Source organism: Cololabis saira, chromosome 16 (genome assembly GCF_033807715.1).
Source record: "Cololabis saira isolate AMF1-May2022 chromosome 16, fColSai1.1, whole genome shotgun sequence".
Taxonomy (NCBI): Eukaryota; Metazoa; Chordata; class Actinopteri; order Beloniformes; family Belonidae; genus Cololabis; species Cololabis saira.
Window position 1 is genome coordinate 37,041,038 of NC_084602.1, and position 19,016 is coordinate 37,060,053.

General features: G+C 41.1%; 1 protein-coding gene across 1 annotated transcript in view; it reads right to left on the reverse strand.

Annotated features, from left to right (window-relative positions):
* The window catches only part of LOC133462188 (ninein-like), a 46,948-nt gene extending 33,487 nt beyond the window's left edge, over positions 1 to 13,461 (reverse strand). Inside the window, exons 1-7 of the mRNA XM_061743330.1 lie at positions 13,260 to 13,461; positions 12,349 to 12,466; positions 6,936 to 7,102; positions 2,841 to 2,886; positions 2,029 to 2,198; positions 875 to 1,021; positions 354 to 512 (exon numbers count right to left, since the gene is read on the reverse strand). Coding sequence (XP_061599314.1) covers positions 354 to 512; positions 875 to 1,021; positions 2,029 to 2,198; positions 2,841 to 2,886; positions 6,936 to 7,102; positions 12,349 to 12,466; positions 13,260 to 13,445 — 993 coding nt within the window. The 5' untranslated portion in view covers positions 13,446 to 13,461. The remainder of the gene's footprint in view (positions 1 to 353; positions 513 to 874; positions 1,022 to 2,028; positions 2,199 to 2,840; positions 2,887 to 6,935; positions 7,103 to 12,348; positions 12,467 to 13,259) is intronic.
* Positions 13,462 to 19,016: the final 5,555 nt, after the last annotated feature.

Here is a 19,016-nt window from a genome sequence, read left to right on the forward strand (position 1 = left end):
GGGTTTTAACATAGAGAAAGTATGATTTGAGCTGGTTTTTCATAATTTCTGCGGGTTTTACATCGTGTTTGGGCTGGAACCTGTCAGCCAGATCTGGCAACCTCGACCTCAGCGCTTGATTTCTTAGTCGGCGTAGTCTCGAGACGAGGCAAGCATAGATGGCTAAATGTCAACTTGGGATCAAAGTGACTTTTCAGTCTTGAATTTAGTTTGAAAATGGTATTAAAGTCTTTAATTTATTCATTAATTTAACTTGGTCCAACCTGTAGACGCCCTGGACGACTGAGCAAGCGGAGCAGGATTATTATCCCACCTCCTTCAAAATAAAAGCCTCAAAATAAACGGCGCGGCACCTGCAGGATGTCGGCGCTGTTCTCCACGCCCTCCTCCATCCAGGCGTCCAGGACGCTCTCGGCCGCCGAGTGTCCGGAGCCGTCGTCCAACGTGGAGAAGAGACGCGTCCCGATGGTGCTGCACAGCACGGACGTCCGGCGGCCGCCCTCGTCGAACGGCTGCAACCACACGGCTCGTTACTCTTTTTATTTTGTTTCACACAAATACAATGAAGAAAAAAAAAAAAAAAAAAAAAACTGCTGTTTTTCTGAATTAACAAGATAATTATTTCAGAATTCCGAGAAAAGTTTTCAAATGAAAAAAAAATCTTCTCTGTTTTTCTGAATTAACGACTTAATTATCTCAGAATTCCGAGAAATGTTTTAATAATAATAATTTTAAAAAAAATCATTAAATTCATTAAAACTTTTCTCAGAATTCTGAGATAATTTTTTTTGTTAATTCAGAAAAACAGATCAGATTTTTGTTTTCGCGTTTCTGCGAGCGGCTGGAGTCGGGAGAGTATTAAATTATATTGTACCTGGGTGGAGTGGTGGCGCTTCAGCTGCCGGTACGGCGTGGACGACGACGATGGCGTCGGCGGTTTGTACTGGTTGATGAGCGAGGAAACAAACTCCTGAACGTTCACCACTCCGTCGTCGGTGAGACTCAAAGCTTCCACGCCGGGCTGAGACGTTCAAAACAAACAAAAGAGCTTTTTAATTACATTATTTGGGCGTTGAGATCATCAAACCAAGTGTTGTTGGAGGTGCCCCGGGTCATCGATCGCCGCCCCGGGCTCTGGGACAAACTCCCCTGCAACTTACACACTCTCTCTGACCTGGGCCTTTTTAAATCAAGGCTTAAAACCTATTTATTTAGAATGGCTTTTAAAATCCAGTAGTTTAATACACACTTTTTACTCTTTTTCTTTTATTCTCTTTATTTTTTTGCTCCGTCCTATGATTGTATGTTGTATTTCTGTATGTTTTATTCTGTAAAGCCCTTTGGCTCACCTAGAGGTGGCTGTAAAGGGCTGTATAAATAAAGTACATTTACATTTACATTATTTACACCCGAGTGGCAGTTTTGTTTTAACCAAATCCATTGGAATTAAAGATATAAATGATATCCGATGAGGATTTGTAATGAAGTTTGCTTGAAGAAGCGATTTCAAAAGTCCAGAATTGTAGAATACGTTTTTTTGCCATTATCAAAGAATTTGATATAAGCCTGAGTTTTGCAGGATCTATATTTCCCATTTGATGAGGAATTCCAAAAATAATAAGAAATGGGTTTGGAGTTATTTTTGTTATCAGTACTTTGGAAAGATACTCAACTGTATTGGTCCAAAAAGTTTGAAGCTTTGGGCAGGTTGCAAAACTGTGCATTAATGTTCCTTTCTCTACATTGCATTTTTCACATATAGGTGAAGTTTCTGGGTATATTTTGTAAAGTTTTTCTCTGGAGTAATGGAGCCTGTGTACAATTTTGTACTGGATTAAGCAATGACGAGCGTTGATGGAGGTGCTCTTTATCATCTCTAAAGCCCAATGCCACACATGATCCTCAATAGCGAATAAACTTCTTTCTGATTCTGATTCTAAATACTCCAATACCAATTTTTTCCTTTAATTTAAAAAATAGATATTACACACTTATGAACACACTTGTGTATTATCTGCACACACTCACCTCCAGGCCCAGGTGATCACAGAGCACCAGCAGATCGGAGCGAGCGGCGCATCCGTCCCAGTTTATCCCCAGGTCCTCGCAGGCGTCCCGAAGTCTCTCCTGCACACGGCCCGGTGGGGGGACGGCCGGTCCGCGGGACGGCTCGTCCGGGTTCCAGAGCTGCAGTTGACCTGCAATCAGGACGAGAGACGGGTGATTCCCGGACGAGAGATTCCTGGCGGGCCAAGGCCGCGGTCGGCGGGTCTACTTCTGTTATTATATTAAGATAATATGACATAAAACCACTTTACTTTTTTTAAATTGTATAATTTTTAGTGATGCAGCGAAATTAAAATTTGTGGCCGAAACCGAAAATAATAATAAACACTTGGCCGAATACCGAATAACATACCGAACATGGTTCTTCCCAGTTTTTCCATTTATTTTGCCAATTTTTTCATTCAATTTTTGCTATTTTCGGCCGAACAATTTCGGTTACCGAACATTCGGTGCATCACTAATAATTTTTAAACATGTAAAGCACTTTGAGCTACATATATGTATGAAAAGTGCTTTATAAATAAAGTTTGATTGATTGATTGACAACTCCTGTGGCAGCTCCTCCAATCACAGCCAAGGAAGCCCCTCCAGCTCCAAGTAAACATTCACACAGCAGAAAGAATGGATGTGAAAGGTTGTTACAGGTTTATGAATTTAATTATTGATCTGAGCTCTGATGCTTCCGGTTTCCATAGAAACACACTGGTGTTTGTTGGGGTTACTGGATTTCTGGGAGGTTTCTAAGAGCTTTAACGCCCAAATCTGAGACGTACCTTCAGCCTCGTACTCCTCCGTGCTCGTGTCGTGGGCGTTCCAGCGCTGCAGGAGAGAAACAAAGAAAAACAAAACAAGTTAAAACAAGTTAAAGGGGACCTATTATGAAAAACAGGTTTTTTCTTGCTTTAACATATATAAAGTGGTCTCCCCTCAGCCTGCCAACTCAGAGAAGGAGGAAAGCAACCAAATTCTGCAGTGTCTGTACAGCCGCCCGGATGATCCGTCCAGTGTGATGTGTACAGACCCGCCGTTGCTGAAAATAAAAGAAACGCTGCAAACAAAAAGAAACGCCGCTGCAAATAAAAAAAAAACAACGCAAATAAAAAAGCCACAACAGCAATTACCTACTATTTTTGCCGATGCACCGGTGTTTTTGGCCTAACACATTAATAAGCACCGGACCTGGGGCCACAGAGCCTTCTCCATCGCTGCTCCCACCCTCTGGAACTCCCTCCCCAAAAACATCCGTGACTGTACAGACCTCCCAGCATTCAAATCCCATCTCAAAACTCACCTTTACAGAGCAGCTTTTAATGTGTGATTAATGTCCTGTGTCATGTTGTGTCCTTATGTACCGTCCTGTGTATTGTAATTTGTATTATCAGAATCAGAATCAGAAAGGGGTTTATTGCCAAGTTTTCACACGAGGAATTTGTTATGGGGATTGGTGCAACACAATACAAATATAAAAACAAATATATAAGAGATAAAATAAAATAAAATAGAATGAAATGTATACACAATAAAAAGTATAGACAGTAAAATAAAATGTAGACCGGAAATGTACAAAATGAGGTTTTAAAGTGCCGTGCAGTTTTATGTGTTTTGTTTTAATGTAAAGCGTCTTTGAGTGCCCTGAAAAGCGCTATATAAATAAAATGTATTATTATTATTAAAAATTACACGTAGCGACGTTGAACACGATTTCACTTATTTTCTCGTTCGTTGTTCTTCTTATTCCTCGCTCTTCTCTCGGCCACCGTAGATGTGGATCTACGAGCCGTTCAGATTCTGCTCCTTTCGTTACATAACCAAAATGCAATTTCCATAGTTTGGCCTCCGATGCGTGAAACCACGCCCACAACTAAGACCCCGTCCACACGTAGCCGGATATCTGCGGATATCTGCTAAACCGGAGATATTTTCCTACGTTTTGACCTGTCATCCACATGAAAACACAAATAAACGAAGGTTTAAAAAAACTCCGGGCAAAGTGAAGATTTTTGAAAACTCCGTTTATGTTGATGCGTGTAGACACACACAACCGGAGTTTTGCGTTTTCGAACGTCACATTATGCGCCAAAACAACAACAAATCTGCTCTGACGTGCGCCTTTTGTTTACTACAGATGATCCAGCATCTGTTCTCCAAGCTATTTATTAAATAAATGGGCTCTGGTCTTGACCACCGCTTACTGCGTTACACCGACACAGAGCCTACGCCATAGGGTACGCGGCGTTGCGCACCCTACGGCGTACCCTACGGCGTAGGCTACGGCGTAGGCTACGGCGTAGGGCTGCGTCGATAACGCGGCAGCTCCGTGGTGGGACACGGGGGGGAGAAGGAGACGCGCCTGCCGGGGAAGTGGAGCCGCGGAGCCGCAGATTATCTACAGGTTTGAAATGCTTATGAATGTGGTCAAAAACGCAGATCTTCGGTTACGTGTGGAAGGGTTTTTTTTTTTAAAAACGATGTAATGTGGATGCACATTTTTTTATAAACGGAGGGGGGGAAATATTCGGTTTTAAAAATACCCGGCTACGTGTGGACGGGGTCTAACTCCGCCGGCCGGAGCTTCCACCATTTTTCCGTAGCGGTGTATTGCGTCATTCAGGCAGCCAATCAGCACAGAGCCTCATTATCATAGCCCCGCCCACTCAGAATCCTGCATAGATAATGAGGTTAGAAACGGTAAAGATAAAGACAATGCCCAGAGGCTGAATTTCTAATTTATATAGAAAAAAACTATCAAAAGCTTGTTTTTAAGACATTCAAGGCCTGTTTAAAATAGACATTAATTCCATAATAGGCCCCCTTTAAGCTCAACTAATCTGCGGGGCGAGTAGTCCTGTTTCTTTTGTTTAAGACTAATCAAGCGCGTCTGAGCATCTCATTAAAGGACAAAAACAACAACTGGGACGGAGAAAGTGACAGAAGTCTGAGAGATCTTCCCGTCTGAAATATTCTCCAGGAACTAGACGACTAGTTGAAGCTTTGGTGGAGGTGGAGGAACCGGAGCGGGTCGGGCCGTGACCCTGTTATTGTCCAATTTTAGGAGCAGATGTGATGCTGCGGGCAGCGTGTCGATGCTCGGTCTGTCGGCATCCGGGACGGAGGGGGTGGAGAGGCCCATTGTTCCCCCGCCCCCCTGACCCAGACCCATCTGCCGGTCCTGGAGGAGGACGGGCTTTGTGGGGGGGGAGGATCACTAAACACCAGGACACACTACCAGAGCAGTGTTTGTCTGGACTAACACGCCCCCTCTCCTCCGCCTGCAGCACCGTCGCTCCAAAGGACAAACAGGAAGTGGAGCAATTTTGACAATTTCCACCATAATGAAAGGGATTGTTGTTATTTTTGGCGGCCCGCAGGACGGAGACGCCTCCTGTACTTCTAACGGATCAATCCAGCCTCTGTGCTGCTGAACTCAGTCAAACCGTCTTTTTAAAAAGTTCATTTGGGGATCAGCTCAGTCTGGCAGCAATAAAATACAGATCTAGGGAATATTTACAGACTGTTTGAGGGGTTTTTTTTTATTAAAAAAAAAACAAACAAAAAAAAAAAAAACGGGGCGGCCGCGGGTCCTTAAAAAGTCTTTAATCTCATTTTCCTAAAATAAGGCATTTTAAATGTCTTAATTTGTCTTAAATCTCAATCCAAGGGTCTTAATTTTTGAATCTTAATTTTAGAAGGAATTTATCTGGTCAGTTTTCTTACACTTTGAAAAGGGAAAGTTCATTTAACCGTTCTCCTGCAACCTGGCAACGCCTCACTCAGGGTTGCCAGGTTGAGCGGGTTTCCTCCCGATTGGGCGGGTTGATCAAATCTGGGCTGCTTTTCCTGGTTTTTACTAAATATTTAGGAGAAATAATTAACAAAAAAGTTTCCATTATGGCAGAGAAAAGTAGAAACTTGCACAATAAAGTCACTTATATTATATTTGCTTTGATCTACTCAATTTAATTGTAGTCTTTGTTTGGAGCCTGAACCTTTTTTTCTGGACTGAGCTGCACATACAGGACTGTCTCAGAAAATTAGAATATTGTGATTTTCTGTAATGCCATTACAAAAATGTCATACATTCTGGATTAATTACAAGTCAACTGAAATATTGCAAGCCTTTTATTATTTTAATATTGCTGATCATGGCTTACAGCTTAAGAAAACTCAAATATCCTATCTCAAAAAATTTGAATATTCTGGGAATTTTAATCTTAAACTGTAAGCCATAATCAGCAACATTAAAATAATAAAAGGCTTGCAATATTTCAGTTGATTTGTAATGAATCCAGAATGGATGACATTTTTTTTTTTTTTTTTTTTAAATTGCATTACAGAAAATAAAATAACTTTATCACAATATTCTAATTTTCTCAGACAGTCCTGTACACCCGGCTCCTTCTATGGCTGTTCTTAAATCTCATTTTTATTCACTAGCATTTAACTCACCAGGATTGTTTTATTTGATTTATGTGTCTCATGTTGTGCTGTTTTCTTTCCTTTCGCTTGTCCAGCTGTTATTTTTAAAGTGCTTTATGAATAAACTTGACTTGACAGGATCCAGCGGATCAACCATCCAGAACTCCTTAAAAAAGGTCACATTTAATCCACCGAGGTCCTGGTTTTAAAAGCCTAGAAGATCAAGCAGTCGCCACACCGCGTGTCGATAATCCAGAATTAATGTTCACAGCGTTATTTCCAGACGAGTCGTCGTTACGCAACGAGCCGGGGAGTCCTGAGCCACAGCATCTGCATTACATGTCATGATCTGGCCTGCGTGGCGGTAAGCCGATTAGCCAGGAATAACGCCTGGGCTCCTGGCTGCGGTCGCCGCGGTGACGCGCTGACAGCGAGAGGATGAGTGTTTTCACCTCACGCTTCCTGGGAACGGCCGAGTCACCGTTGTCCTCCAGATCCTCCTCGTCATCGGGGTTTACGTCGTCGGAGCGGCCCGAAATACACGCCATGAACTCCGGTGTGGAGCGCCGGCCGTAGCGTTTGCTGCCCTTCACGAACTTCGGCTGCACCTCCGGAGACCCTGAGGACGGGAAACAGTAAAAAAACAGCAAAAACTGGTGTTATTTAAAAGATAAAACTGTTCTATTACTTTAAGACATGAATAGAAACTAAGAAAAACGCCCTGATGCAGCGACGAAATATTACCAGGAATATTTGTCTTATTTCTAGTTAAAATGTCTCATTTTTAGTCAAAAAAATCTCATTACCAGAGTCATTACCAGAAAAATAACTTGTTTTTTGACAATTTTCACCTGGTTCAAGTACATTTTCACTTTAAATAAGTACAAAATCCGCCAGTGGGACAAGATTTATCTTCTCATTACAAGCAAAAAAATCTTGTTCCACTGGCAGATTTTTCTACTTATTTCAAGTGAAAATCTACTTGAAACAGGTGAAAATTGTTGTTTTTTTCCAGTGATGAGTCTTGTTTTAAGTGTAATGAGATTTATTGACTAAAAATGAGACATTTTAACTAGAAATAAGACAAATATTCTTGTTAAGGTTTTGAGTTTTTGCAGTGTATGAGGATTAAAACCTCTGAAGGTCACGGACAGAAATCCCAGAGGTTTCAGATTAGAGACGGTTGCTGGCGTTCGTCCGGCTGTGAGTCATCAGAGCCAAGACGCATCACAATGTCGTAACACCAGTAATCCTGGACGGTTACGTGGATCCAAATCGAAAATCGCAATCTAAAAATAAACAGACGAACCTTCGAAGGCTTTCAAGAAATCTGACGTCAGGCCTCTAAACGTGACGGCATCAGTCTTCTCTTTAAACTTCAAAACCTGGATCAACTCTTCTTTTCTTGGAGCCAAGATTCCCAAAAAAAGTCAAAATTTCGGAAAAAAAAAATGTCAAAGTATCGAGATTAAAAAGGAAAGGAAAAAAGAGAAAAAAAAGGAAAAAAAAGAAAAAAAATAAGAAAAAAGGAAAATAAGAAAAATTTAATTTTTTCTTTTTTTTTTTATAAATAAAAAAAAATTAAAAAAAAATATCGCTGGATAAAAACAAAAGCAAGGTTGGTAAAACCCGAGCGTCTGGGTCCTGCACTGAGATTCTAAATGTTTCTACTTGAGTTTAGAGGAAAGTTGCTCAGACAGGTACATGAGCGACGTCCGGGACTGGAGACCAAACCCAGATCAGGCCGAGCCTCAGTCCGTGTGTATTGTGTCTCTTAACCCAGGTCGCGTTTGAGTATATATACCGTTTTTTTTTGTTTTTTTTTACAGAGTCTATTCTATTTTGTACTTATTTTACTTTTTACTTACATTTCTTTTGAAGGAAAACACCACTCTGTGCTGCTTTTAATTTCATTGTATGCCTCGTATAATGACAATAAAACGTTTGAATCTGAGTAAAGTCTTTATTCTGATCTTTATTCTATCACAGGTTGTTTTTTTTGTACTTGTACTGTCGTGGCGCCGTGTTGTAAACGGTGTGAAACAAACAGGCCTGGAGGCCACGCCCACCTGTCAATCACAGCCAACCACTTCAGCTTGGCTGACGTGTGCTAACTTATGATGCTAATTAATAATAATGATAATGATAATAATTAAAGCTGCAAGCAGCGATGAACGGGCCCTCGCACGTGCAAATTTCACCCATTAAGATCAAGGAGTGAAAACTAAGTCCGATGACACCACCCACGAGTCTTTAAGTCAAACCATTCAAAAGTTATGGCAGAAAGTAGGAAATATCAAATATGGGCCAATCAGATGAAGGGGGGGCGCACTTTTTGGCGTCTATCGTTGCCACGGTAACGCTTTTGACTGAGAAAAGTAATGCACGTCGTCGCAGGATGGAGATGCACATTTTGATGTATATCACACCTGGGTGCACGTTACGGTTCGGGCCGTATTAACTGCCGAAGAAATGGCATAAATTGCGCCAAAATGACACGATTAATTCAAAATGGCCGACTTCCTGTTGGGTTTCGGCCATGGCGCCAAGAGACTTTTCTTTAAGTTGTGACATGATACAGGTGTGTACCGATTTTCGTGCATGTACGTCAAACCGTATTGTGGGGCTTGAGGCACAAAGTTTTCTAGGGGGCGCTGTTGAGCCGTTAGGCCACGGCCATTAATGCAAACCATTAAATATCACATTTTTCGCCAAGCCTGGCTTGCTGCAAAATTTGGTGACTTTTGGGGCACGTTTAGGGGGAAAAAAGGCCCTCCTTTCGTCAGAAGAAAAATAAAAACAACGAGAACAGCTCCAACAGATACAATAGGGCCTTCGCACTGTAAGTGCTCGGGCCCTAATAATAATAAATCTGTCCAAACTTGCTCATTTCTACTGCCGTTACAGAAACTCCCCACAGCAAGTGGTTTTAAACCATCAGTGAAACTCTGAGGTCTTTATTCGCAGCCGAAAAGGAGGAAGCTCTAAGCAGCAGCAGTGACGACAGATGTGAAATCACCAAAATGTTTTGTTTAAACCGCTTTAAAAACTGCTTTAAAGTTGGACGTTTTAACATGTCCAACTTTGAAGGAGATGGACTTGCTGAAGGAGCGAATCCCCTAGTGGTCAGAGGAGGAACTGCACCGTTTTCCTTCTTCCTTGTAGGTTTTAAACCGCTAGTTAAACCTTTGGCGCCTGATCAGAGATCTGAAGTAAATATTTACTTTGAGTTATTTATTTTGTTCAGGCCTCATCAAACGGTGACATTTAGAAACTCAAAGAAGCGTGTCGTCTGCACGGAAAACAAGCCGTGACGCGTCTCCGGGCGTGACGGTGCAAACAGTCAGCTGCTGACGCTGCTGACTCAGCACGCGGGTCGAGCCTGAAGCTGGAAATCAAACCAGCAGCCTCGTGTTTCAGGAGACGTGGGCTGTATCCGAAATCGCATACTAAGGGCCAGTCCCAATCCCCCCCTAGTCCTACTTTTCAGCCCTATCCCTAAATTTTGTGCGTTCCTGTGAGGGTAGTGGTGTCCCAATTCCTCTTTGCATGTAGGGCTAGTGTGCATAACGAGGGCTAGTGGTTATCAATCTAGCCCTTCACAGCGAGGGATTTCAGATACGGACTCACCGACCGAGGGCCAGAGCAATTTCCCAGAATGCTTTACGTCATCATTTGCAGACTGAATCAAACCAAAAAACAAACATGGCGGACATTTGTCATTTTTAGTGAATAAAATCAATATTTTGAGTTAGTTTCTGCATAAAAATGTGTTTTAATTACATTTCTAGCGAGAAATATATATTTTACTTTCATAATATTCACTCAGTGAATGTACATAATCACTTGCTTACCCGTTGTTGCAAAGATCTCACCAGAATAAAGGCTGATTTATGGTTCTGCGTTACCCCAACGCAGAGCCTACGGCGTACGGCGCCCTTAACAGGCGTTATTTGGGTAAACTGAGCCCAGGTTGGGGATCTTAACGGTTACTTTTATGCCTGAAAAATATTAAAACTTAATAAAGTGGCATATTAACAGCGCTACAGCGGAAATTAAAACAGCTTTTAGCTCTCTGCTTCCTGATATGGTGTGACGTTTGTGCAAACGTAACTACGCAGTCGCTTACGTACCCGAACGTAAACCACGCAGTGACGTAGCAAGTGGTGTCCCAATCCCTAGGGAACATTACAAGGGCCCTAAAGTTTGTGGCTTCATTTTTAGGGCTAGTGGTAGAAAGTAGGGGGTGTATTGGGATTGGCCCTAACGTACTACATGCTACATACTGCATCAGTATGTACTGTATACTGCATACTAAATGAACGATTCAGTAGCCGCTCCAGCAGACCGTTCACACAGCAGTAGCAGCCAAGTATCCCAGAATGCATTTCGCACCAAAACGACAGCGGAAGCTGAGAGCTAAAAGCTGTTTTAATTTCTGCTGTAGCGCTGTTAATATGCCACTTTATTAAGTTTTAATATTTTTTCAGGCGTAGAAGTAACCGTTATGATCCCCAACCTGGGCTCAGTTTATCCAAATCACGGCGTTTTTACTGGAGCCCCAGAAGCAGCTGCTGCTCTGTCTGTACATCGGAGCCGTCACAATTTTTATAAATGTATTAAAATGAACATATCAGTCTAAAAAGAAGAAAAATCCAAGGCACTCTTCTTCAAATATAAAAAGCCTTTATTTGAAATGGCTATTTCATGTAGAAAAGATTAACACCCTGAGGAAGGCTGTGGCCGAAACCCGGGGGCTGTAACCCACTTTTTAATCCTCTACATGAAATAGCAATTTCAAATAAAGGCTTTTTATATTTGAAGAAGAGTGCCTTGGATTTTTCTTCTTTTTTGACATCCTTTTTCCCACCAAAGAGCACCTTCGTCACATGATGAACCTTCTGAGCAATCTGGACTTTCTTTTCTTCTGGGAACATGTCAGTCTATTGAATTTTATTTTATTAAGCTACCGTATTTTCTGGACTATAAGGCGCATCCGCTCTATCTTTAAAAAAAAATAATAAAAAAAAATATATACAAGCCGCATCCGCTCCATTTAAAAAAAAGATATGCAAGCCGCAGATATTTATGTTGTTAGATTAGATATTTACTACATGTACAGAAGGATTTTGAACTGTAAATGATGTACATGTTTGTACCTAAATAGATCTTTCCTAACAGTGTCTTTTAACACGGCAGCAACTTTGCTGATTAAAACTGGACAGAACCAAGAAAAAATAACCAGTATTTATTTATCTATTTATCTGTTTGAAATCTGCTTCTACCTACTTCTATCTGCTAAAGAAGAAGTAGCGTATTCTTCTTTGCATTTATTTTGTCTTAGTTTTGATTCTAATTCCGGTTAGAGCGCCCCGAGCGGTGGAAGAAAAATCCACAGAATAGAACCTTTGTATAAGCTGCATGGTTGAAAACCTATGAAAAAAGTAGCGGCTTATAGTCCAGAAAATAGGGTTCATATGTTCGGGTTTTTATTTAGTGCACCTCTACGTACTTGGTATAAAACATAATAAAAATAAAAATAATATTACTAATAATAGAAGCTACTTCTCCCTCTCCACGGTGCAACTACTCCTTTCCGCCATTACAAAATTGTGCTGTCCGGTCGCCGCTGTTTTGTATTGCACTTGTGTTTTCTCAATGAAGTAAAAATTGTGCTGTCCGGTCAAGGTCGCATTGCATTCTGGGATATAGTAGGCGAGGTAAACTGGTCTGATGCAGCTGCAGATTTTTTCCAAATCAGTAAGACATCCGGGTATTTTTCGCATACTGCAGATTTTGCTTTTGTTCTCAAAATCAGTACGTACTAGTAGTATAGTATTTGATTTCGGATACGGCCGTGGTTACCTGGTTCCTGCAGGGTCTCCTCATCATCCTCCTCCTCCTCTTCCTCCTCCTCTGGGGCCGGCTCTGCGGTCGACGACAGGACCAGGATGAGAGCATTCTTGAACTGGTTGAAGTCGACCTGCAGCAGGATTTAGAACCAGGTTTTAATCAGAACCGCAGACCCGAAGGTTCCTGGTACAGAATGTAAACAGAGTCTGGATAAGAGGAGAGAATGAACGTTCATGACATTCCTGAGACGGGGAGTCATTCCCCTGGTGGAGGGTGGCCCTGGCTGTCTGGGTGGAGGATGACGGGGTGTGTGTGTGTGTGTGTGTGTGTGTGTGTGTGTGTGTGTGTGTGTGTGTTTGTGTGTGTGTGTGTTGGAGGTCACACCCCGGCGTCAGCAGCTGCCGACCCTGAATTCACCAGTTTCTCTTTGTGCTGCTGAGCATCTTAGGAGTCTCTTTCTCCGTCTCTCTCTGTGTGTCTCTGTCTCTCCCTCCATCTTTCTCTCTCCCTCCGTCTGTATTTGTGTCTCTCACTCCATCTCTCTCTCCCTCTCTCTCTGTCTGTGTTTGTGTCTCTCCCTCCCTCCATCCCTCTCTCCCTCAGGCCCATCGTGACATCAGCAAAAAGGGACAAAAGTAATAAAAACTAAAATGATAGGTGGACTCAAAAACTATAAAACTAAAAACTCCATCCATCCATCAATCCATCAATCCATCACCATTCATCCATCCACTCATCCATCAATCCATCCAACACCATCCATCCATCCATCCATCCATCATGGAGACTAAAATGTCATCAGTTTTCGTCCACTAAAATAATACTAAAATGCTCAGATTTTTAGTCGACTGAAACTTAACACAACTAAAAGGATTATGAATATGACTAAAACTAAATAACTCTAACTAAAACAGTGACCCCACCGTGGCGGTGAGCCGGTCCCGGCCCTGCAGCAGCGTCTGGAGCAGAACCGGCGCCGCGTCGTCCAGCTGCAGCGACTGGCAGAGGTCGGACAGCTCGTCCGGGTCCAGGGCGCCGCGGCCGGCGCCGTCGAAGCTGTGGAAGAGTTCCTTCAGACGCTCCTCGTACTCGTCCTCCCCTCCGTCCATCCCGCGGGGAAGAACCCGGCCCTGCAAGCAGACACAGACCCGGTTACTCTGGTTACTCCGGTCTCCGGGGAAGGTCAGGGGTCGGTAGACGGCCCAGGACTCAAACCCTCGCCACCGGCACCTGGTGAAGCTGAAACATACTCACAAACAGAGCGATCTCACGCAGCATGTGGCTTCGTGTCAGAGTCCCGGCCACGACTGAGCTCTCCGGCGTCACCACCGGCCCGGCTTTAGTTAATCCAATTACCCCCACAACCAGGTGAACGCCAGAGGGCCGGGCTTCCCGCAGAGCCCTGCGTTCTGTCAATCCACGCTACCCGTCCAGATCTGATACTTTGGTTGGTCGGTTTTCAAAGTTTGATTGCCACGCCCATAATTTTTTGCATCCCTTCAGTCCACGCTGTGGTTAACGGTGAGTAACATCCTCAAAAATTCCTAAGATGTATATTTATATATATATATATATATATATATATATATATATATATATATATATATATATATATATATAGAAGCCAGCAGAGATAATTTTACACTGCAAAAACTCCAAATCTTAACAAGAATATTTGTCTTATTTCTAGTTAAAATGAAAATAAACAACAATTTTCACCTGTTTCAAGTAGATTTTCACTTGAAATAACTAGAAAAATCTGCCAGTGGAACAAAATTTATCTTCTCATTACAAGCAAAAAAATCTTGTTCCACTGGCAGATTTTTCTACTTATTTCAAGTGAAAATTTACTTGAAACAGGTGAAAAATGTCAAATAAAAAGTTATTTTTCTGGTAATGACTATTGTTTTAAGTGTAATGAGATTTTTTTGCCTAAAAATGAGACATTTTAACTACAAATAAGTTAGTAATATTCCAAATATTTTGTGGTGCGGATTTCTCCTTTTCTCTCAAAAAATCTGTCTTACGTGAATGCATTAAGAGACGGGAACATTATTTGATAGGATGTTACTGGACTATCAAATTATGCTACTGCTAATATGGGATGTTGAGTATTTTATCCTTCAAAATACACTACCAATGACATGAATTGCATTACACTTTGTGAACATTATACGATAAAGAGAAAAGAAAAAAATAATTTGATCACTTTATTTGATATTCATTCAGTCATTCGCCTTTATTTAACCAGGCAGGTCTTTAATAACATTCTTATTTACAATGACAGCCTGGCAAGAGACAAGGACTTGGGGGGGGGGGGAAAGGACGTGGCCTAGGGAGTAAAACACAGTAAAATTGTAGCTCTACAAAAAGGTAGAAAACCATTAGGTCACATTTTTTGATAGGGTAGCAAAAATCAATAGATAGACGCTGTCGGTTTATGCAGTGGTAGCATTTTTCAACGAAGCAGCAGAAATCGACAGAACACCGGCGCCGTGACCAGACCGCCGGCCCGGGGAGATCCATAAACGACCCCCCTGGTCCGGTTCTGAACCAATTTCTGCTACAAAAAGGTCCAGAACCGGTGATTTCAGCCAAGCTGGCGCTGTTAAAGCTCACGAACCAGACAAGACTGGGACAACTTTCCTCCTCACTCGCCACATTTACAGACAGTAGTTAAATTGGTGCTCATGGGAAATGTAGTGTTCTTTCTGGTAAAGCACAACCGCTTTTGTCCAAAGGAGCCGCCAAACTCAAACAAAGGTGAAAGTTACATTGTGCTGCTTTAAATGCATTTTTTGTTTCGTTTTAAGGCCTATGTTACAATTTTTCAGCAGTCAGTTATAGGCCTAATGTAAGCTCAAAGATGGCCAAAAAAATTATTTTGCTAATTTATTTATTTTAAGTGATTGTGCTTTGTTGCTATAATGTCTGCTGGAATTAGGGGTGTAACGATACACTAATCTCACGATACGGTACGATACACGATATTGAGGTCACGATAACGACACGATACAATATTATAGCAGTATTTTTTTTAACAACCTTGAATGAGGAACATATGACTGGAAAAAATTGTCTTTTATTTGAAAGACACAAAATACAAAACAATGCTGTGTGTTTGCCCTATTGTTACAGTTTGTAATGCTTTATAACTGTTTACGTTTTAAAGAGAAAGCCAGTCCAACCATTTTCCACAAACTGAACTAAAAGTAAATGTCAGGTTTGCATTATGCATCTTCAGTTTCATACAAGTACAAATATTTTGCCACAAACTGAATAGTTTCTCTCATGTATGATTTTACTTTTTTCTTTTCCAGAAATTTAACAACTAAATTTAAATAAATAAATAAAAGTAAATAAATACATACAATTTTACATCATAAAAAAGATTGATTCATGCTCACCTTATAAGTGTACGAGGAGATTTATTTTTGTTACGAAGGTTATTTTGGTAATTCAGGGTTCATTATTTTATAAATATATTCTTTATATTCTGATGTAAATCAGGGACTATAATTACACTAGTCAGTTTATCTGTAATTGTTAATATGTTTTAGATTGGGCGGAGTGATACAGCACTAGGTGCTGTGTTGATGTTCTAAAATCCTACACTGTTGAGGGACATTAAAGTACACTCGAACTCACGCAGAAGTTGCCCCCGTGTTTATCTACTCACGACCCCAAAAAGGTTTCATTTAATAAGGTAAGGCTTAACTCTACACCAGCCTTACATAAGTAAAGGTTCAGAGCTCAAAACGGGACTGCAAAACGGGACTAGTTTCTTCTGAAGAGAGTAATATTTTGGTTCGCGGGTCGAGGCGCAGTCGTCACGCGTGGTCGGATGTGCGTTACTAGTCAACATAATAGATTAATATTAATAACCCAATATCGCGATACACTTTGTCACCTCCACGACACGTATCGTGACGTTTTTGTATCGCGAAATTTCGTGGCACGATATATTGTTACACCCCTAGCTGGAATATTTAAAAAATGCTGGGAAATTAAAAAATGTTCAGTTGTTCATGTTCATGTAAAAGATTTTTTTCTTTGAAAAGCATGCCTAAAGCACATTTATTTGATTTATGCAATGGTGAAGAAATTGGCAAAATAAATGGAAAAACTGTGGAGAACCATGTTCGGTATGTTATTCGGTATTCCGCCAAGTGTTTATTATCATTTTCGGTTTCAGCCACAAATTTTCATTTCGGTGCATCACTAATTATTTACGTTTGTATTGAGAATGGTGCAAGTTAAATGTATCTATGTGTCTGTGTATGTATGCGTAATGTTGTATGTTTGAAACGATTTAAAAAACGACGATAAACATATTGTAAAAAAAAAAAAAAAAAAAACAATTACCGTATTTTCTGGACTATAAGCTGCACCTGCATACAAGCCGCATCCGCTCTATTTAAAAAAAAAAAAAAGATATGCAAGCTACAGATATTTATGTTGTTAGATTAGATATTTACTACATGTACAGAAGGATTTTGAACTGTAAATGATGTACATGTTTGTACCTAAATAGATCCTTTCCTAACAGTGTCTTTTAACACGGCAACAACTTTGCTGATTAAAACGGGACAGAACCAAGAGAAAATAACCGGTATTTATTTATCTATTTATCTATTTGAAATCTACTTCTATCTGCTAAAGAAGAAGTAGCGTATTCTTCTTTGCATTTATTTTGTCTTAGTTTTGATTCTAATTCCGGTTAGAGCGCCCCGAGCGGTGGAAGAAAAATCCACAGAATAGCTGCACCTTTGTATAAGCTGCATGGTTGAAAACCTATGAAAAAAGTAGCGGCTTATAGTCCAGAAAATACGGTAGAAGACGTCTGATTAGAGGCTGGAGGCACCAATTAGAGCAATTAAACTAATTATAACCGATTACAGAAACACGGACCAGGTTCTCGCCAAATCTGGGACGCTTTATTCCTGTAATTGATCAACAATGGAGCTTTTTTATCTCCCGTTCACTGCGGTCGGCGAGATGACTGAGCACACGTCGAGCCACGCTCGTCCTCGTCCGTGACGGGAGGATTTATATCTGGCAGAGAGCAGACGAGTGTTAGAGTCAGGCTGGTGAGGAAGAGAGGAGTGACATAAGTCCTGCAGCAGAGCCCGGGACATAAGTCCTGCAGCAGAGCCCGGGTCATAAGTCCTGCAGCAGAGCCCGGGTCATACGTCCTGCAGCAGAGCCCGGGTCATAAGTCCTGCAGCAGAGCCCGGGTCATAAGTCCTGCAGCAGAGCCCGGGTCATACGTCCTGCAGCAGAGCCCGGGACATAAGTCCTGCAGCAGAGCCCGGGTCATACGTCCTGCAGCAGAGCCCGGGTCATTAGTCCTGCAGCAGAGCCCGGGACATAAGTCCTGCAGCAGAGCCCGGGACATAAGTCCTGCAGCAGAGCCCGGGACATAAGTCCTGCAGCAGAGCCCGGGACATAAGTCCTGCAGCAGAGCCCGGGTCATAAGTCCTGCAGCAGAGCCCGGGACATAAGTCCTGCAGCAGAGCCCGGGTCATAAGTCCTGCAGCAGAGCCCGGGACATAAGTCCTGCAGCAGAGCCCGGGTCATAAGTCCTGCAGCAGAGCCCGGGACATAAGTCCTGCAGCAGAGCCCGGGACATTAGTCCTGCAGCAGAGCCCGGGACATACAGTAAGTCCTGCAGCAGAGCCCGGGTCATAAGTCCTGCAGCAGAGCCCGGGACATACAGTAAGTCCTGCAGCAGAGCCCGGGACATACAGTAAGTCCTGCAGCAGAGCCCGGGACATGAGTCCTGCAGCAGAGCCCGGGTCATAAGTCCTGCAGCAGAGCCCGGGACATGAGTCCTGCAGCAGAGCCCGGGACATGAGTCCTGCAGCAGAGCCCGGGTCGCCACCCGGAGCTCCAGCCAAGAGAACGGAGGCTTGAAAGATCCAGAATTAGCCGACGGAAGCCGAGTGACGAGGCAGGACAACTAATTGTACTATTTTTACTCCCCAACCTGCACTTTTTATAGCAGTTTTACATCTCTGCACTTTAACTTCAATGTGGACCCTTCACCACTACCTTTTAATAAATGATGATAATAATAATAATAATAATAATAATAATAATAATAATAATAATAATATTTTAAAACTATTATGGTAATAATAATAAATAAAATAAATAGTAATAATAATAATAATATACTATATGTAATAATAATAATAATGAGTAATTATAATTTCTAAAAAACTATATTGCTAATAATAATAATAACAACAATAATAAGAATGATAATAATAATTAAAAGATAATAAAACAATCATAAGAATAATGATAAAAAATTATTTATAATAATGAAAAATAAATATATATAATATATATAACAATAATTAAAAAAACTATGATAATGATAATAATAAATAAAATAAATAGTAATAATAATATACTATATATAATAATAATGAGGAATGATCATTTTTTTTAAACTATGATGCTGCTAATAATAATAATAACATCAATAATATAATATATAATAATATCAATAATAATGAAAAATAAATATATATATATATATATATATATATAAATATATATAATAATACTTAAAAAAATATAATGATGATAATAATTCAAATAATAATAACAATAATTAAAATAATAATTATACATTTTAAGGGGCCTTCAGGGCACTCAAGGTCGACTTT